The following is a 19,306-nucleotide window of genomic DNA, read 5'->3' as shown; positions in this document are numbered from 1 at the left end:
ATGGCTGTTAGAATAACAAGGTTGAATTTAACTCTAAAGGGAAAAGCTCAAGAAATTTCAGGGAGAAGGCAATTTTAATAAAATTAAACTTTGAAATAAAATCTATACCAATGTCTATTTAGTAGAAAGTAAAGGATAAATGAAAGCTAAATTTCTAACAATTTATAAAGAAAAATTTACAAATTTAATATTTAGAATCATGAATCAAATCATAGGTTAACGTGATTAAATACCTAGCCTAGTTAACTGAAGTAAATTATCAATACTTTTCGCCATTCAATTTCATTCTTTTTACCACTGTCTTTTCCTCCACACTTTGACATTTCTTGAATCTTCTTTTCCTTTCTCTTATTTATGTTACTACCTTTAATGTTTGTTTTTTAATCAAATTCAGAACATAAAAGCAGAAACTCACATACTTTTCAATTGGCATTTAACCCCTAGAAACAAAGCTGATGTAGTAATTATCACTGTAAGAGCAGGCATTTGCACTGAACAACTCACTCACATTATCTAGCAAAGTATAATCTCCAGTAATACTGGTTTTAGGTGAGAAGCACAGTAGCATTTTACAATAAAAAGAACAGGGATCCCTGATTTCAACTAATTAATAAAGACAGTTTTGAATAAAGATGACCTCCAAACCTCATTTTTTCCCCAACTTCTTCCTCAATTTTTCTTTTTTTTATAAATTGAGATATAATTTGCTATAACATTATATTAGTTTCAGGTGTACAACCTAGTGATTGGATATTTGCGTATATTGTGAAATGATCACCACAGTAAGTCTAGTTAACATCTCATCACCACAGATACAAATTTTTTTTGTCAGTTGAACTTTTAAGATTTACTTAAAAGTTGCTAAGTTCCTTAGCAACTTTCAAATATACAATACAGTATTATTAACTATAGTCACCATTACATCACATCCCCCATTATATCCCCAGGACCTATTTGTTTTATAACTGAAAATTCATACCCTTTTGACTCCCTTCACCCATATGCCCACCCCTCACCCCCGGCCTCTGGCAACCACCAATGGTTCTCTATATATATGGGTTCTTTTCTTTTTTTTCTTTTTCTTTTTTTTGAAGATTCCACATACTAGTGAGATCATATGGTATTTGTCTTTCTCTGTCTGATTTATTTTACTTAGCATAATGCCCTCAAGGTCATCAGCGTTGTCGCAAATGGCAAAATGTTCTTCTTTTTTATGGCTGAAAAATAGTTCATTGTATACATAGACCATATTTTCTTTACCCATTCAACCACTGACAGACACTTAGGTTGTTTCCACATCTTGGATATTGTAAATAATGCTGCAATAAACATGGAGGTGCATATATCTTTTCAAGTTAGTGTTTTCGTTTCCTTTGGATATATACCCAAAAGTGGAACTGCTGTATCACTGCTATTTTTAATTTTCTGAGGAACATCTATACTGTTTCCCTAGTGGCTCTACTTACTCTTTCATAACAGCAAATATCACTTAATTATCACCTCTGTCAAGAAAGAAGCTAATAATCAGAAATACAGCTAAAATGTATAATTACAGAGTAATAACCCCCAGAAAATTCAAATATGTAGAAGTATATCCTAAATATATACCTAAATGACCGTTTTAATTTTCACCAAAAGTGGAGCTAATTCAATTTTCATGAGTTTATTCAACACATTTTACTACTAATCACATATGTCCAATCAACCACAGATTCGTGGTAATCTATTAAAGCCCCTGAAAGTGGATCAGGATGTAGCTAGAGTTCCGTGAGTGTATTAGTTATTTGGCTCCAAAAAGTCTGGTTATCTAGGATTCTGTACCTTCTGCAGTCATCAGCACCCACCCTCAGTGAAAATCCTGTGGCCCAGGCAGTTTAAGTGATCGGCCAAACATCTAGGGACACCTTGCAGAAAGATCACAGGCAGTCAATGACATATCCACTATATTTTATTTCCAACAGAATAAAACAATTTAAACAAGATTTTTTAAATAAAATGTAGCTTTCTATGAGAATTGTGTTAGTTCTGATGTAATTCTGAATGTCAAGTTAAAATGTCTCTTGGGATAAAGAACAAAGGCCTACTCTGCAAGGAAATGTAGTGAGATCAATTTCTTCCAGATACATAAAGAGGGAAACTAAAAGGAAATTAAATACTATGATTAAGCTTTATTCTCCTTCAGGATAGATTTTCAACAGATATAGTCTCTCTTAAAGCAATTTTAAAAATCCTTTTTCCTTAAGATTGGTGTTTAAAAAAACCTATAACGCTACAACATATGGAAAGAAATGTTTCTTATCTAAAGTTCTCACTACTTGATAGATTATTCAAAGTATATTAAAGATAAAACATAAACATGCTATATTTTTTTTTTACTTTAAAATATATATCTTGTCATTACAACATGTTATAATGGTCTTCATAATCCCATCTTAAAAAAGAAACATTTAAGTGAAAAGCCATGCATTGATCTTTCTCCTTTTAAAAAAATGGGGGGAGGGAAATGGAGGAAATGAAAATTATTCAACACTATCATAAAAAAATAAAATGTGTTCTTACCTGTCATAGCAGTTGATATCATCCAGCCAACAACCTTGCTTCACTATTTCAATGGAACCAGAAATATTCTTCCAGGTAGCAAAACAATGCCGCCGTTTGTCTTTGTCACCATAACAGGATTCAACACCAGTTCGATTGGTTCTATCTCTTTCCCAATTAGCATTATAGAAAATACACTCCTGAGTTTCTGATCTACCAAGTATAGCACCTATAAGATAATAAGACGACAACTTTTAATATAACTGTATTTGTTCCTAAACAGATCGTCTCGTCTCCCAGTATATGAAACTTCAAATCTTCCTGAAATGTCAATAATTTACTGCCTTACTAGTGTTATAACATTGGGTTCAGCTTTCCAGGTCAATCTCTGTACTTTAAGTATAATAAACATAAAAATAAAAAGCAACCACATATATCACAAGGTTTCTCTGTAAAAGGCCAGTTTCACTTAAGAATGTCCTTGATGGAAAGCAGTACAATTGTTAACTTTTTAAAAATCTTGACCCTTGAGTAGACTTCTTCTCAATATTCTGTGTGACAAAATGGGAACTAACCAAAAGCACTGCTGCTACACACTGAAGTACAATGATTGCCTCCAAAAAAGCCCTTGCATGATTGAGTTGTGAACTAAACCAACCAAGGCTATTCAGACGAGTATTTGGCAGAAATGTTCCCAAAATGAACCAAGTAAACCTGTTATTTCAAGAAAAACACCTGACAGTATGCACTGCCAATAATAAAATATGAGTTTTCAAGCAAAAATAATAATTTTGGGAAATTTGTATTTACCACCACCATTAGCCTGACACCTTCCCAATACTTAAAGAATTTCTGATGAGTGGTGATATTAACAAATGTGACTTCTAAATACAGAATAATGAGATGTGCCAATATTTAGAAAGTCTATATAATTCAGAGAACCAATATTTTCCAAGTGAATTATGTATGACGTTTGAAAAACACTCATGGGCAAAAAATCCATACAAAGTTCAAGATAACCAAGTAGATTTTAATGTTACAGAGGACAAAAAGTTCATTAGCGGTTTCAGATTCCACACTGTAACTAACTTTTAAGAAACTATCTCTTGTCTTACATGGAAAAGCAAGGGAACTGGAATACCCAAAATAATTCTGAAAAAGATGTACAAAACAGAATTCATACTGTTTGTTTTTTCGTTGGCCGCACTGCGTGGCTTGTGAGAGATCTTAGTTCCCCACTCAGGCGTTGAACCCGGGCCATGGCAATGAAAGCGCCTAGTCCTAACCACTGGACCACCAGGGAACTCCCCATATTACTTGTTTTTAAGACTTTTACTAAAGCTTCGGCAATCAAGACAGTGTGGTCTTAGTGAAAAGACAGACACACGAACCTACGGGACAGGACAGAGAATCCAGAAATAGACCCATACACATACGGTCAATTGATACACAGCAAAGGTACCAATGCATTTAGCAGAGAAAGTCAACAACTGACGCTGGAACAACTGAACATCTATATGCAAAACGAAGAACCTCACCTCATATCAACTCATAGCTCATGCTATATACAAAAATTAACTCTTAACACATCACAAACTCAAAATAAAACCTAAAACTATAAAATTTCTAGAAAAAAATGAAAAATATGGTGACCCTAAATTATGAAAGATTTCTTAAAACACATGAGCTACAAAAGAAAAAACTGGTAAGTTGAACTTCATTAAAATTGAAACTTCTCTTTGAAAGTTAAGGAAAAAAATTCAGACTGGGAGCAAATACTTGCAAAGTATATACCTTAAAAATAACTGATATTCAGAAAATATAAAAACCTCTCACAACTCAACAATATGAAAACATACTGCCCAATTTCTAAAAACTGAACAAGAGATTCAAAGACATGCTTTATCAAAGAGATATGAACGGGAAATACTACATAAAAAGATATTCAATATCACTAATAATCCACAATTATCTTAAAAAAGGATTAAAATATTCCTCACTTTTCTAACTATATATCTGTGTATGGCCAAATTTCCTTCATATCAAAACAACACAAAAGATTGTTGTATCACGAACTGAGTGGAAAAAACAGATATAAGAATCCAGTTGTCTTCTACTAAAACAATTATAAAGAGATCTATAACAATTTCACTAATTTTTTTTGTTGTCTTGGAAAATATTTTTCATAAAAATCTATTCTTTTGTTAACATATAATGGATTTATTGTCACTTCTAAATAACTTTTTTTAAAATTTTCTGCCTAAATTTCTAATATGATGAATACTTACAGATACAAACCACATAAAAACTCTTTGGGGTAAGTCTAAAGAAGTTCCGAGACCAAAATGTTTGAGAACTGCTGCTCTACAGTGCTCTAGCACAGAGATATAATTATAAGCTGATAAAACCTGTGGCAGTAATGGTGCTGTGGACTCCTCAACTACGGAAGAAATAATAGTGTGAGCGGACATGTAAACTATGGCTGGTAACTCTATGTCCATCGTATTTTATAAAAGAAGGGCTGCTACTACTATTCATCTGTATATAAACAGTAGCCATTTTGTAAATTATTCCTTTTCAGAAACCTGTTGAAAATAACAGCAAATTAAGTTTCCTCCTTTACTAAATAACCACAAAGCAATCATACTCTGCCCACATTATCTCAAAACAGGGGATGGCGAACTTTTTCTGTAAAGGGCCAGAGAGTAAATATTTTAGCTTTTCCAGGCCATATGGTCTCTTTCACAACTACTCAATTCTGCCACTGTAGCACAAAAGCATCCAGAGGACAGTAAATGAATAAGCATTGTTACATTCGAATAAAACTTTATTTACAGACAGTGAAAATTAAATTTCATGTAATTTTTACATGTCACAAAATACTATTCTTTTTTTGATTTTTTTTTTTTTTTCCAACCATTTAAAAATGTAAGCATCATTCTTAGTTCACAGGCTGGATTTGGCCCACAGGCTGTGTGGTCAGCTACCTCTTTTTTTTTTTAAAGATTTTCTTTTTTTGATGTGGACCATTTTTAAAGTCTTTATTGAACTTGTTACAATATTGCTTCTGTTTTAAGTTTTGGTTTTTTGGCAGCGAGGCATGTGGGATCTTAGCTCCCCGACCAGGAATCGAACCCACACTCCCTGCAGTGGAAGGTGAAGTCTTAACCACTGGACTGCCAGGGAAGTCCTGGTCAGCTACCTCTCGAAACAACACCCTAATTTCCACAGTCTAGCTAACCTGCCTTTCGTTTGTTTCGTTTGTTGGGGAGGAGTCTTCTGTGAACTATCACTTGTGTAATTCATGTTAAAAACCACTATTAATTATTTTTAATTTCCAAAGGAAGACTCCATTGAAGCATAGGAACAACACTTGAACTAAATAAAACTGACCTCCCAACATTGCCTATAACAAAAATGCCAAATAGGTTTTATCTTTGGCGTCAATTCCAATCAATTAAGAGTGGCTGCCAGGAGCCATGTACTGAGAAAGATTTTGAGGTAAAGAGTTTTGAAATTAGTATAGAAGGAGGCGGGAAAACATCAGTATCTTTTCTTTGCCACTTCTGGTCTTGAAAAAAGATAAACAAATGACTATTTTCTTTATTTCTTTTAATACTTCTTTATATATATATATATATATATATATATATATATATATATATATTTTTTTTTTTTTTTTGCAGTACGCGGGCCTCTCACTGTTGTGGCCTCTACCGTTGCGGAGCACAGGCTCCGGACGCGCAGGCTCAGCGGCCATGGCTCACGGGCCCAGCCGCTCCGCGGCATGTGGGATCTTCCCGAACCGGGGCACGAACCCGTGTCCCCTGCATCGGCAGGCGGACTCTCAACCACTGTGCCACCAGGGAAGCCCTACTTCTTAATATTTAATGGTAAGTTAAGATTTCAGATGATTTTCTAGATCTAGACTATCACTTGATTGATATTATCCATAGATAGAAAGAAAACTGCTTAACGGGGAAAACTGACAACCTTGCCACCCCCCTCCTCAAGCTGATTGGGTAATCAGTCTCTATCCATCACGTCTCCAACTGACCACTAAATATGATAACATGATAATTGTAAAAATAAACCAAGTTATATGTATTTTTATGTTAAGCTCACATAGTGACTTTAAAGGTGTAGTTCTAAAAAGGATGACAAAAGTTACCTATATTTACTAGTTTTTAAGAGCATCTCCCAATTTAAAATTTTCTGAAACTTTAAATTTCTACCATAGGTTTATTCTAACAAAGTAATTCCAAATAGTTAATATGACTTTCAAAAGAAATAAATGAACATAAAAGGTCTGTGTGCAGGGTTTATTATAATGGTTCTTAACAAATGATGTGCATCAGAATCCCCTATGTGTTTTCTTGAATTCATGTTTGAGTGCCATTTTGTATGCCCTAGGAATGAGTAGTTGAAAAGTACGTGGGGGGCAGCGGGGAAATATATAGATGTATAGATATTGTATGTATGTTTTCTTTTCTCCTTTTGGCAAAGACCCACTGGTGATCTAATGTTCCTCCCCAGTGAAGTACCACTGGCTTAGTAGACTGTGACCTGAACTTGGAATTTAGTTTACAAACTGTGACCTTGAACAAGTTACCAAACCTTTCACAGCTTTGTTTCCATATTTGATTCAATTTCCCTAATAAATCCATAATTGTTATGGATAATTCCATAGTTTCATAACTCACACTCAGGCAAGTTATAGCAAATCAGTAAGTCTATTCACAGAATTTAGTATCAGAATTATTTTAGATAATAGTTCTATTACTAAAGTACTGCTTATACATAATGACTCATACTGACCATTTCATTTTTCCTACCATTTAAGAAAGAAAAAAAAAGAAATACACAGGACCTGAAATTTGTTAGAACATTTGGCCATGAAGTAGGCCTGTAAAAGTCATACTCAAAATCTGAAATACTCCTCCCATGAGGAAAAAGTAAATTTTACCTACTGCAACTGCATCTGAGGACAATTAGGGTTTTGTTTTTTGAAAGCATGAAGTATTAAAATAATACACCAACACTAATTTTACACAATCTCTTCCAGAAAAAGATGAAGAGGGACTACTTAACTAATTTTCTGAAGCCAGTATTACCTTGATACAAAAACCAAAGACAGAACAAAAAAGAAGAGGGGTAATACAGACCAGTATCTCTCACTAACTTAGATGTAAAAGCTCTCAGGAAAATTTTAGCAAACAAAATCCAAAACTGTATTTTTTTAAAGTAATACATCACAACCAAGTACAATCTATTCCAGGCATGTAAGGTTGGTTTGATATTCAAAAATCAGTAAATGCAATCTGCCAAATAAACAAACTAAAAGAGAAAAATCATATAGTCTATCAGTATAACAGGAATAGATGGAAACTCCCCCAAAGTCACAAACAGCACCTACAAAAAAACCTACAGCCAACATCATACTTAATGGTGAAAGACTGAATGCTTTCCCTCTAATATCAGAAACAAGGCAATAATGTCTACTCCCACCACTTTTATTTAACACAGTACTGAAAGTTTTAGCTCTTGCAATAAGGCAAGAAAAAGAAATTAAAGGCATACCGATTGGAAAAGAAGATATAAAACTGTTTCTATTTGCAGATGAAATGACTGTCTATTTAGGAAATTCCAAGGAATCTTCAAACAAAAAAAAATGGTAGAACTAGTGAGTGAGTTCCGTAAGATCACAGAATACAAATCAACACACAAAAATCAACTGTGTTTCTTTATACTGACAATGAACAAGTGGAACTGAAATTAAAAATTAAAAGTACCAGTTACAATTGCTCCTAAGAAAATAAAATACATACTGTCTAATAAAACATATATAGGATTTTTATGATGAAAAGTTATAAAATGTTGATGAAAGAAATCAAAGAAGACCTAAACACTTGGAGAGACATACTGTACTCATGGATTGGAAGAGTCAACATAATAAAGATGTCAATTTTCCCTAAACTGATATATAGGATTAATCCAATTCACATCAAAATCTCAGCAAATTTCTTTGTAGACACCTAAAAGAGCTTATTAATGTGTTGAAAAAGAATAATAAAGGGAGAAATCACTCTTCTTGGTGTTAAGGCTTACCATATAGTTGCAGTAGCATGACAGTGTGGTACTACTGGTGGAGACAAAGACACAAAGAGCAGTGGAACAGATAGAGGACCCAGAAACAGACCCATACGAATATGCCCAATTAATTTTTAACAAATGAGCAAAAGAATTTTAAAGGAGGAGAGATAGCCTTTTCAATAAATGGTGCTGGAACAGTGGACATGGTTCAAGCAAATATTTCTTAAATGCCCTCCCCTTTGCAATCTATCTAACAGTTTCTGAAAGCCCAGCTCTTGCAAAAAGCCTCCCAGGCTAAATCTCACATATGTGACAATTTTCAAGTTTTCTCATCAGAACTCCTCCTTCCCACAAAATGCACACTACTTGCAATCCAATATAAAATATTTTATATTTATTCATTGTTTTTAGTAAGTTGTCTATGTAAGTCCTTTCATACATCAGAATGCTATTGGATCTAAGACTGTCTTACTTGCCCTCCAAACATAAACAGTACTTAATGAATGATTAAAATGTAAAAATGTGATGTGAAAACTGAATTTTAAAAATCCACCAACTAGGGCTTCCCTGGTGGCGCAGTGGTTGAAAGTCCACCTGCCGATGCAGGGGACACGGGTTCGTGCCCCAGTCCGGGAAGATCCCACATGCCGCGGAGCAGCTGGGCCCGTGAGCCATGGCCGCTAAGCCTGTGCGTCCGGAGCCTGTGCTCTGCAACGGGAGAGGCCACAACAGTGAGAGGCCTGTATACAGAAGAAAAAAGAAAAAAAAAAAAAAAAATCCACCAACTACTACTGCACCCCCATCTCCTTTGAAACAGATAGATGGAATTAAAGAGTCTTTTACAATTATGAACTGTATTAATTTCTTATCTGATTAAGATGACACTGTTTTTCACCGTCCTGTGACCAGCCTCATCCTATCACAATTTTCCTACGGTATGCAACCAACATTAAACAGAAAGAAAAGAACTGTTTTGACAACTTACAAATCTGAGGCTCACTTCTGGAAAAGTATTTTAATGCTGTCTGAAACTATCAACAAGTCATTGAGAACACAGTATAAACAGGCTACTACTGAATGCCTTCCCTAACCTTGTGCCTCCCAAAGGCAACTTAGTCTGCTAGGAAGGGTTAATGAAGTTTCAAAAATAATAAATACAACATGAAAAGCAATTCTTGTTTTCTCTTCACATGTCACTGCTTCCCACCACTCTAGGGGTAGAACACATGTCCAAAGAGAATCAGCTATGGAAGGCAGATCAAACTGAATGATGCTTTTAATCAAAAACATTTTATAGTACAAATAAAATAAAATTGTATCAAAACATTGATACAACCCTCATACAACCCTCAATATGACGGATACCCTAATTTTCCCCAATGAGAAGATATTTTAAAAATCTTTTGACCAACTTGAAATATACAAACCTTTCTATATTTGTATGAAAAGCCTAATGTATACTTATTTTAACTCATTAATTTAGTTTTATGAATGTTTTAAAATCATGAAGCACAAAACTTTTAAAAACAATTTTGTTCAAACTTCACATACGTCTTTCAACAAGTGTCATCTCATTACCTTCTTTTTGAGTCATTTAAAAGTAACAAAACTTGAATTATCTTCATTTCCGTTTAAGTTGTTTGAGAAACAGCACTTTTTGAAGTCATATAGAATATTGTCACTGGAAATGTTTCTCCAAGCCACAAACTTCCACTCCCGTAATACTAAGACACTGTTTTTTTCCCATTGCTCTATAGGTATATATTGTGATGTTCATAAAGTACTTACAATATTGCTCTTAAAAGTGAGATTTTAAAGGTTTTTTTTTTACAACCTTTGTGAATAGTTTACAACAAATTATGATAGTTAATCAACCCTCCCAAGAATAACTTCTTATCTGTTTGAACTCTTTATTCCCCTTTTCCCTTTTCCCTCAGGAAACTTCCATAAAAATTCAAAACTAGCACTGACTGGCATCATTTCAAGCCTGTCTTCTACAAACATTATTCTTCTATTCAAAATAAAATTATTGAGCAAGAGCCTCAAAATATTAAAAACTTTGCAAAGTCTCAAATATAAAATGACTTTTTCTGGGAATAATCTTTGAAGAAAACTTTGCTTTTATGTTGAACATATACAGATGAAAAAAACTGATCATATGCTTGTACTGTAAAACACCAAGATAAGGGCTATAAATAAATGCAGTAGGACTTTGGAGATGATAACCTGGACCTCCACTAGACTATGAGCTTCCAGAACAAGCCCTACTATCATTGCTGTATCAGCAGTACCTGGCACAGTACAGGCACTCAATAAACATGCACTATATCAATCAATTAACAAGGAAATGAAAAAAGAAGGTTTTATGGAGGAAAGGGGACTAAAGCAGGACTATTAAGGAAAGAGACAGAACTGAGCTAAACAGAGACAGCGAAGATCATGATCAAATAAACAGGGCTGTGGTTAATCAGTGTTTGACAAGATTGCTTTCGCTAAACATGAACGTTCCATATTCTTCAGTATTGGGTATAATCAAGGCAGATTTGCAAGACAACAAAAGTTAAGAACAGAAGTTATATTTTTAAGATTAACCTGAAAATCAGTAAACTGTGTTGGAATGGAAGGAAACTCAGCAAGCCATACTAACTACCCAATAAAAACCAGGAGTCTGTAATATCCATGCTTATCAGATGGCCACAGGTATCAAAAGGACTGGCAAATTAGGATATGGAGATCAAGTTTTTGCTTTATACAGTCTCCTATTTGGTCTAAGTGTAAGAAAGTAAGATGTAAGTGACCTGAGTTAGGTATCTGGCTGTTGATAAATGTTTAGCTTACATCATCTTACAAAATAAAGCTTTATTCCATATATATTTACCCTATGTTTCCCTTTTTTGCTAACTCTCCTTCTGATGTTATGTTCTTACTGTCATGAAAGGTATGTATTGTCCGGGATAAGCAAGGTATCTTCAAAGATAAGGCACAACAGAAAAGTGGTTTTGCCTATAGCCACAAAATGTGTGGGCTACCTATAAATGCCCAGATCTCAAGATTGAAATAATTCTATGCAGTTCTCTGGCACTCATTCAAAATACAAATTACATCAAAACAGGTACAAGCAGATACAAGATTACCTAGACCGTATAAAACAGGTTTCTGATATTAGATGTTCATTTTGGGGGGAACAGGGAGATCACGTTGACTGCAGCTAGAGGCCAATACTCCCATCAGAACAAATGGACTATTTTTTCAATTGCACAAAAGCCAAAACTGGGCATAAACTTAGAAGAATAAGAGATAAAGGTAAATTCTCAGAACAGACATCCTAAAATAGATTAAGGAACCCCTCCCCCCACACACACACAAAGTAGTTTCTACTAAAAACAACCTACAAGTCTCAATTACTCTGAAAAGACACTAGGTACATTAAGGGGTTTTAGTGCTTCATTTACTTGGGAAAATGCAGGCTTTCTTTTTAAGTAAATCATCAAACTCTGATGTAAAAACGGATCACTTCAACTGCTATGAAAGTAATGTGAAATATTACCCTTGAGGAACCAGCAGTATTAAGAGTGAGAAACTTAAAAAAACAAAACAAAACAAAACAACTCATCACAAAGTTTTCATCAAAGTAACATCTGGCAACTTAAAACCAGCAACTGAAGAAAATCAGCAATACTTATTAGAGAAGTTTTAAATAGCAGTACACTTCTATTAAAGGACAAGAATACAAACTGAAAACTCACTATATTAAATAACAGCTATGTCACAACTAGCCTTATTTTAAAAATCACCAATGGCCTTCATATTTATAACTAAGATACTTAGTACTTAGAAGAGAAGAATTTAAAAATTCTTGTTTATTACTTCTATGTGTTGTGTAATTTCTTTAAAACTCATTTAAATAATTTGTTTTTATGCATCTATAAACACATCAAAGGTCTTCTGGTATTCCTTTCTTTTCTATATTAATAAACATCACAGTCACCTTCCCTATTTGGCTGCCCTGGGCTGTTTTTAAGTATTAGGAAAAAAAAGTAAAGTCCACAATGTCCCAAAAGACTTCTGATAAACAAGTTAGAAATATGAGGAAGGAGAATAAATTTTCAAATAAAATTTCTGGATGGCAATGCAACATTTTAGGACCTGTCAATCTATTTTTATTTTTATTTTTTTAAACTAAGCACCTTCCTACCACCAAACAATCACTTCCAAAGGAAAACACAAACACTTTCTGGCAATTTTCCCAGAAATTTTTTTTGCCTTGCCTGTTATACCCAGTACTATCAGTCTGACAAACAGTTCAAGATTCTGTCCACCTAGCTAAAGTAATATAAACTAAAAACAGAACTTATGTTGTATAAAATAAAAATATAAACACTGTACGTTGTAACACTAGACACAGTGTGTGCATACGTGGGTGTGAGAAGGAGAAAAAAAGCAGATGTCAACATTTAACCACTGGTTATCTAAGGACTCCTAATGTTAATTCCTGACAAATTACTAAGATAACCGCCTAAAATGTATTTTAACACTGTTAACTCATAAGTGACTGATTTTCCTCATATAGGTCCAAAATAAGTATATATCTACTTTTATACAGACCAGGGTTTGAAGAAAACATAAATTTCTCAAACCTCTCTCTTAAAAAGCCTTAACAAAATTTTAGAGGCCCAAAGAGAACACCAAATTTGAAATAGAATTTCCTTTTATAAAGGAGGCAAGCAAAACCTCTGTAAATAAAGCCCTTACAAATTTTAGTTTTTAATTCACTTAATTGTAGATCTAGTTCAATACAAAGAGGTTTAATAAGAGTTACCAGATCATGAAATGAAAAAAGGCAAAATATCAACTCTTAATTTGGAAATAGTTCTCAAACAACTGAGAACACAGTTTGATTATATTTAGTAAGTTTTTAGAAACACATATATTTACCAGCTTCACTCTTAAGAAACTACTGATCTCTTAGCTCTTAAAAAATTAAAATACTCAGTTAATTTTCTATGATATTTCTATAACTATTACCCCACCCTCCAAAAATGATTCATTTGCTACTTAATTCATAAGAGAAAAGGGGAAAGCCCTTAAAACGAATAACCCTTTAAAAAAATCCCTAAATCACAACAATACAAAACATGCACCCTTCCTCTAAAACCCAGAGAAAACTAAGCAAAAATTTCAGGTAAACATTCTAAATCAAATGAATATTTGATTCTAGGTTACAGTTACTGGCCTCTTGTGTAAAAGTTGTAAAAGCTGTATTTGTAAAAGTCATGTTTGCCCATTTTAAAGATAAACACATCCATCTAATACCTTTCATCCATCTCTACCTTTCTGTGGAGCAAAATTTTTAAAGAACCTCATTTTTTAAACTCTTATTTAAGTACAGAAGATGCTCTACCCCTGGCTTGTTCAATAAAAGATGCTAACTTAATCTGTGCTGAATTACTAAACACTAAATAACGAAAGACATCCATTATAAAGTTCTCCCCCAAAAGAAAGAAAAATTTCTTTAAAAGTAACATCTTTACACCTTTAAACGTAACCGTTCTCATTCTCTTAAGGAATGACTTGACATCTTTTTAGGCAGAAATATACTTTAAGTTGGTATATTTGGTTGGTAGCCTGGAATAAAAGCATTGATTTTATCATCAACCGCCAAAGAATTTCATTTTCCTGAATACATAAAGTTTATATAGAATAATAGGCAACAGGAAAAGAGCAAACCACAAAACTCCAAATTTGTGATTCAACTGACTAGAACCTGGGAACACATTTAAGATTACTTTTCTAGGACAGTCCAAGAAAACCTGGCAACTTTCCAGACCTCGACCTCCCTGTGCCTTTTTAATAATTAAAGGAGGGGGGGCGGGGAATGGCCTGCTTTCTTCTAATTTTAACCAATATAAGTAGGCTTCTTATAACATTATGAGGGAGAGATTTCTACAAACAAAGAACAAGAAAAACAGAAGCCCAATGTTTTCCCCCTCACAAATTAGAAAATTCCACCCTTCTACCCCTCTGCCCCTTAGCGGGGCACTTTTAAAGTCTACTTTGGTGACACACTACATGAAATCTGAAGAGGACATTATGTCTTTCACACAGGTAGAGCATCTTCCACATTCAACAAATATATAGTGCTGGTAAGGCATTTTGATATTTAAGTACTAAGCAAAATAGTAAAAAAAGAAAATATTTTCAAAATTTGAGATATCTTTAACCTCAACCTGGGAAAAAGAAAAAATGAGTCCTAATTTTCAAAACAAGACACTAGAAGTAGAAAGCAGGAGAGAAACTTACAAATCTTTAGATATTTCTGAACTTCAATTAAGGCTTATTCTAATTCCTCCTGTAAGGTAAAAATGGGAAGGCACAAACGATAAATGATCAGAAGGTCACAAAGACTAGGGAATTTCAAGTATGCTTCTTTAGCAATGTATTTTATTTAAAGGAAAAAACTCATGTTATTGCCTCTAAAAAAGTAGGATTTTGTGTTGGAACTGAATTTGGAAGATAAAAAGATGACTAAAAAAATATAAAATTTGAATGAGATATCCTGACAGCATACAATAGAGCTCACTAGTCATCACTGCTTGGTATTACAGAACTGCCACACCACCAACTCCTTATTAGTAGACAGGTAGCACAGACACCTTAGAAAGCAAATAAACCCTCTATACAGGCCTTCATACTAGCTATAAAGAAACCATACTTTCATACTAGCACCCTTAAATGAATAAAACAATAAAATAATGTTACCTAGCTTGTCAAATGAAAATTTATAGATAACTGACATCAAAAAAAAAGAGCAAAATAATTTGGTCATAAGAAATCAAATTGTAAAAAAATTTAAGCTAGTTTTTGAAGGCGGTGAGTGTCAGTGGAGTAAGAAGGTTATACTGCAAGTTATACTGCAAGTCACCAATCTCTCTCCCTGGGCTAGGGCAATAGCCTCCCTAACTGATTTCCCAGGTTCCACTTTTATCCTAGTCAAACAAAATCAAGTCACTCCCCCACTTTAAAGCTATTCAATGGCTTTCCACTACCCTTGGCCTTAAAATAAAATTTGAACAAATCCTATAAGGCCTTCCACAGTTTGGCCTCTGCCCAGCCTTAATTCACACCAGACAAGCGAAGTTCTTTCTTGGAACATCAAACTCCTTCAGGCCTTGATACATTCTTTCTACCACCGCCTCCCCATCCCTAACCCCTTTTAATGGGTGAGATACTGGAGTGGAGTAAGCATTGAAAAAATGCTTGGAAAAGTTTAATAAGAGTTACCAGATCATGAAATGAAAAAAGGCAAAATATCAACTCTTAATTTGGAAATAGTTCTCAAACAACTGAGAACACAGTTTGATTATATTTAGTAAGTTTTTAAAAACACATATATTTACCAGCTTCACTCTTAAGAAACTACTGATCTCTTAGCTCTTAAAAAATTAAAATACTCAGTTAATTTTCTACGATATTTCTATAACTATTACCCCACCCTCCAAAAATGAAAGATTCATTTGCTACTTAATTCATAAGAGAAAAGGGGAAAGCCCTTAAAACGAATAACCCTTTAAAAAAAATCCCTAAATCACAACAATACAAAACATGCACCCTTCCTCTAAAACCCAGAGAAAACTAAGCAAAAATTTCAGGTAAACATTCTAAATCAAATGAATATTTGATTCTAGGTTACAGTTACTGGCCTCTTGTGTAAAATCTGTAAAAGCTATATTTGTAAAAGTCATGTTTGCCCATTTTAAAGATAAACACATCCATATAATACCTTTCAACAACTACCAAAGTTGTTTTAGATGTTGTTGGCTTGTCTGAATCTTATAAAAGAGTAGCAGGAATAGTAAAAACCAGATTAACACACTCATTCTTATTTAATATTACAAAGTATATTCTATCTAAATCTTTCATGTTTACAATTTTAAAACATTTCCTTCAAATCTCTTCTAAACTTGAAGAAAACATTTTTTTTCTTGAACACTTTAATAGACTTGCTATATTAATACTGCCCAAATCTAACAATTTTGTTCTGTTACTTACCACAAAAGAATTATTAATAGTATCTCAATGAAATTTTCCCTCCACAACTTAATGGAACAAAATATATATACTACAGGCAATAATTTTTACTATAAGTATTCATACTTCTCTGTACAGGCATACATCGGGGTTCGGGTTCCAGATAACTGCAACAAAGTGACTATCGCAATAAACCAAGTTGCACAAATTTTTTGGCTTCCCAGTGCATATAAAAGTTATGTTTACACTATACTGTAGTCTATTAACTGTACAAAAAGCAATATGCCTGAAAAGACAGTGTACATACCTTAAGTAAAAAATACTTTATTGCTAAAAAATGCTAACCATCACCTAAGCCTTCAGTGAGTCATAATCTTTTTGCCAGTGGAGGGTCTTGCCTTGATGTTGATGGCTGCTGACTGATCAGGCGAGTGGTTGCTGAATCTCTGGGTGGCTCTGGCACTATCTTAAAATAAGACAACAATGATGTTTGCCACATCAATTGATTCTTCCTTTTATGAATGATTTCTCTGTAGCAGGCAATGCTGTTTCATAGCATTTTACCCACAACAGAACTTCTTTCAAAATGGGAGTCAATCCTCTCAAACTCTGCAGCTGCTTTATAAACTAAGTTTATACAATATTCTAAATACTTTGCTGTTATTTCAACAATCATCATAGTGTCTTCACCAGGAGTAGATCCCATCTCAAGAAACCACTTTCTTTGCTCATCCATAAGAAATAAGTCCTTATCCATTCAAGTTTTATCATGAGGCTGCAGCAATTCAGTCACATCTGCAGGCTCCACTTCTAATTCTAGTTCTCTTGCTAATTCCATATCTGCAGTTACTTCCTCCACTGAAGTCTTGAACCCCAAGCCCCTCAATCTCTGAGAGCTGGAATCAACTGCTTCCAAATTCCTGCTAATGTTGATATTTTCACCTCTTCCCATGAATCACAAATGTTCTTAATGGCAGCTAGAATGGTGGTGAATCCTTTCCAGAAGGTTTCCAACTTACTTTGCCCAGATCCATCAAGGAATCACTCACTATCTATAGCACCCACGGCCTTATGAAATGTATTTCTTAAATAATAAGACCTGAAAATTGAAATTACTCCTCGATCCATGGGCCACAAAATGGATACTGCATTAGCAGGCATGAAAACAACATAATCTCATTGAACATCTTCATCAGAACTCTTGGGTGACCAGGTGCATTGTGAGTGAGCAGTCATATGTGAAAGGAATCTTTTTTTTTTTCCTAAGCAATAGGTCTCAATAGTGGGCTTAAAATATTCAGTAAACCATGCTGTAAACAGATGTCCAGGCTTTGTTGTTCCATTTATAGAGCACAAGCAGAATAGATTTAGAATAATTCTTAAGGTCCCTAGGATTTTCATAATGGTAAATGGCATTGGCTTCAACTTCAAGTCACCAGCTGCATTAGTCCCTAATAAGAGAGTCAGCCTGTCCTTTGAAGCTCTGAAGCCAGGCACTGACTTCTCCTCTCTAGCTATGAAAGTCCTAGATGGCCTCTTCTTCCAATAGAAGGCTGTTTTGTCTATACTGAAAATCTGTTCTTTAGTGTAGTCACCTTCATGCATTATCTTAGCTGGATCTTCTGGAAAACTTGTTGCAGCTTTTACATCAGCACTTGCTGCTTTCACCTTGCAGTTTGATGTTATGGAGACAGCTTCTTTCCTTAAACTCAGGAACCAACCTTTGCTAGCTTCAAACTTTTCTTCTGCAGCTTCCTCACCTCTCTCAGCCTTCAGAGAACTGAAGAAAGTTAGGGCCTTGCTCTGGATTAGGCTCTGGTTTAAAGGAATATTGTGGTTGGTTTGATCTTCTATCCAGACCACTGAAACTTTCTCCATGTCAGCAGTAAGGCTGTTTTGCTTATCATTTGTGTGTTCACTGGAGTAGCACTTTTAATTTCTTTCAAGAATTTTTCCTTTGCTTTCACAACTTGGCTGTTTGGCACAAGAGGCCTAGCTCTTGGCCTATCTCAGCTTTCAACATGCCTTCCTCACTAAGCTTAATCATTTCTAGCTTTTCGATTTAAAGTGAGAGATGTGTGACTCTTCCTGTCACTTAAACACTAAGAGGCCACTGTAGGTTATTAATTGGCCTAATTTCAATATTGTTGTGTCTCAGAGAATAAGGAGGCCCAAGGAGAGGGGGAGAGATGAGGGAACAGCTGATTGGTAGAGCAGTCAGAATACACACAACATTTAACAATTAGTTTCACCGTCTTGTATCGGTACAGTTTGTGGTGCCCCAAAACAATTACAACAGTAACATCAAAGATCACTGATCACAGATCACCATACCAAATAATGAAAAAGTGTGAAATATTGTGAGTACTACCAAAACTTGACACAGAGACACGCTGTGAGCAAATGCTGCTGGAAAAACAGCACCGCTAGACTTGTTCAACGCAGGGTTGCCACAAACTTTCAATTTGTAAAATATGCTATATCCGTGCAGTAGTTAAGAAATTTGGTTTTCAAAGAGTAAAAGAGCAGCACGATAAATGTAGCACTAACAGTTTTCATCAAGTATCAAAGGAAGAGCAGAACATAGACATTCTAGACTAGTCTCCTTCAGAAAGCTTTCATATAAACCTCTATAAAGCACACTACT

General features: G+C 34.5%; 1 protein-coding gene across 1 annotated transcript in view; it reads right to left on the bottom strand.

Annotated features, from left to right (window-relative positions):
* The window catches only part of ACVR2A (activin A receptor type 2A), an 85,191-nt gene that overhangs the window by 32,151 nt on the left and 33,734 nt on the right, over positions 1-19,306 (bottom strand). Inside the window, exon 2 of the mRNA XM_065881058.1 lies at positions 2,560-2,767. Coding sequence (XP_065737130.1) covers positions 2,560-2,767 — 208 coding nt within the window. The remainder of the gene's footprint in view (positions 1-2,559; positions 2,768-19,306) is intronic.

Source organism: Phocoena phocoena, chromosome 7 (genome assembly GCF_963924675.1).
Source record: "Phocoena phocoena chromosome 7, mPhoPho1.1, whole genome shotgun sequence".
Classification (NCBI taxonomy): Eukaryota; Metazoa; Chordata; class Mammalia; order Artiodactyla; family Phocoenidae; genus Phocoena; species Phocoena phocoena.
Note: the sequence above shows the minus strand (reverse complement) of the source record. Positions and strands in the feature narration are given on the sequence as shown.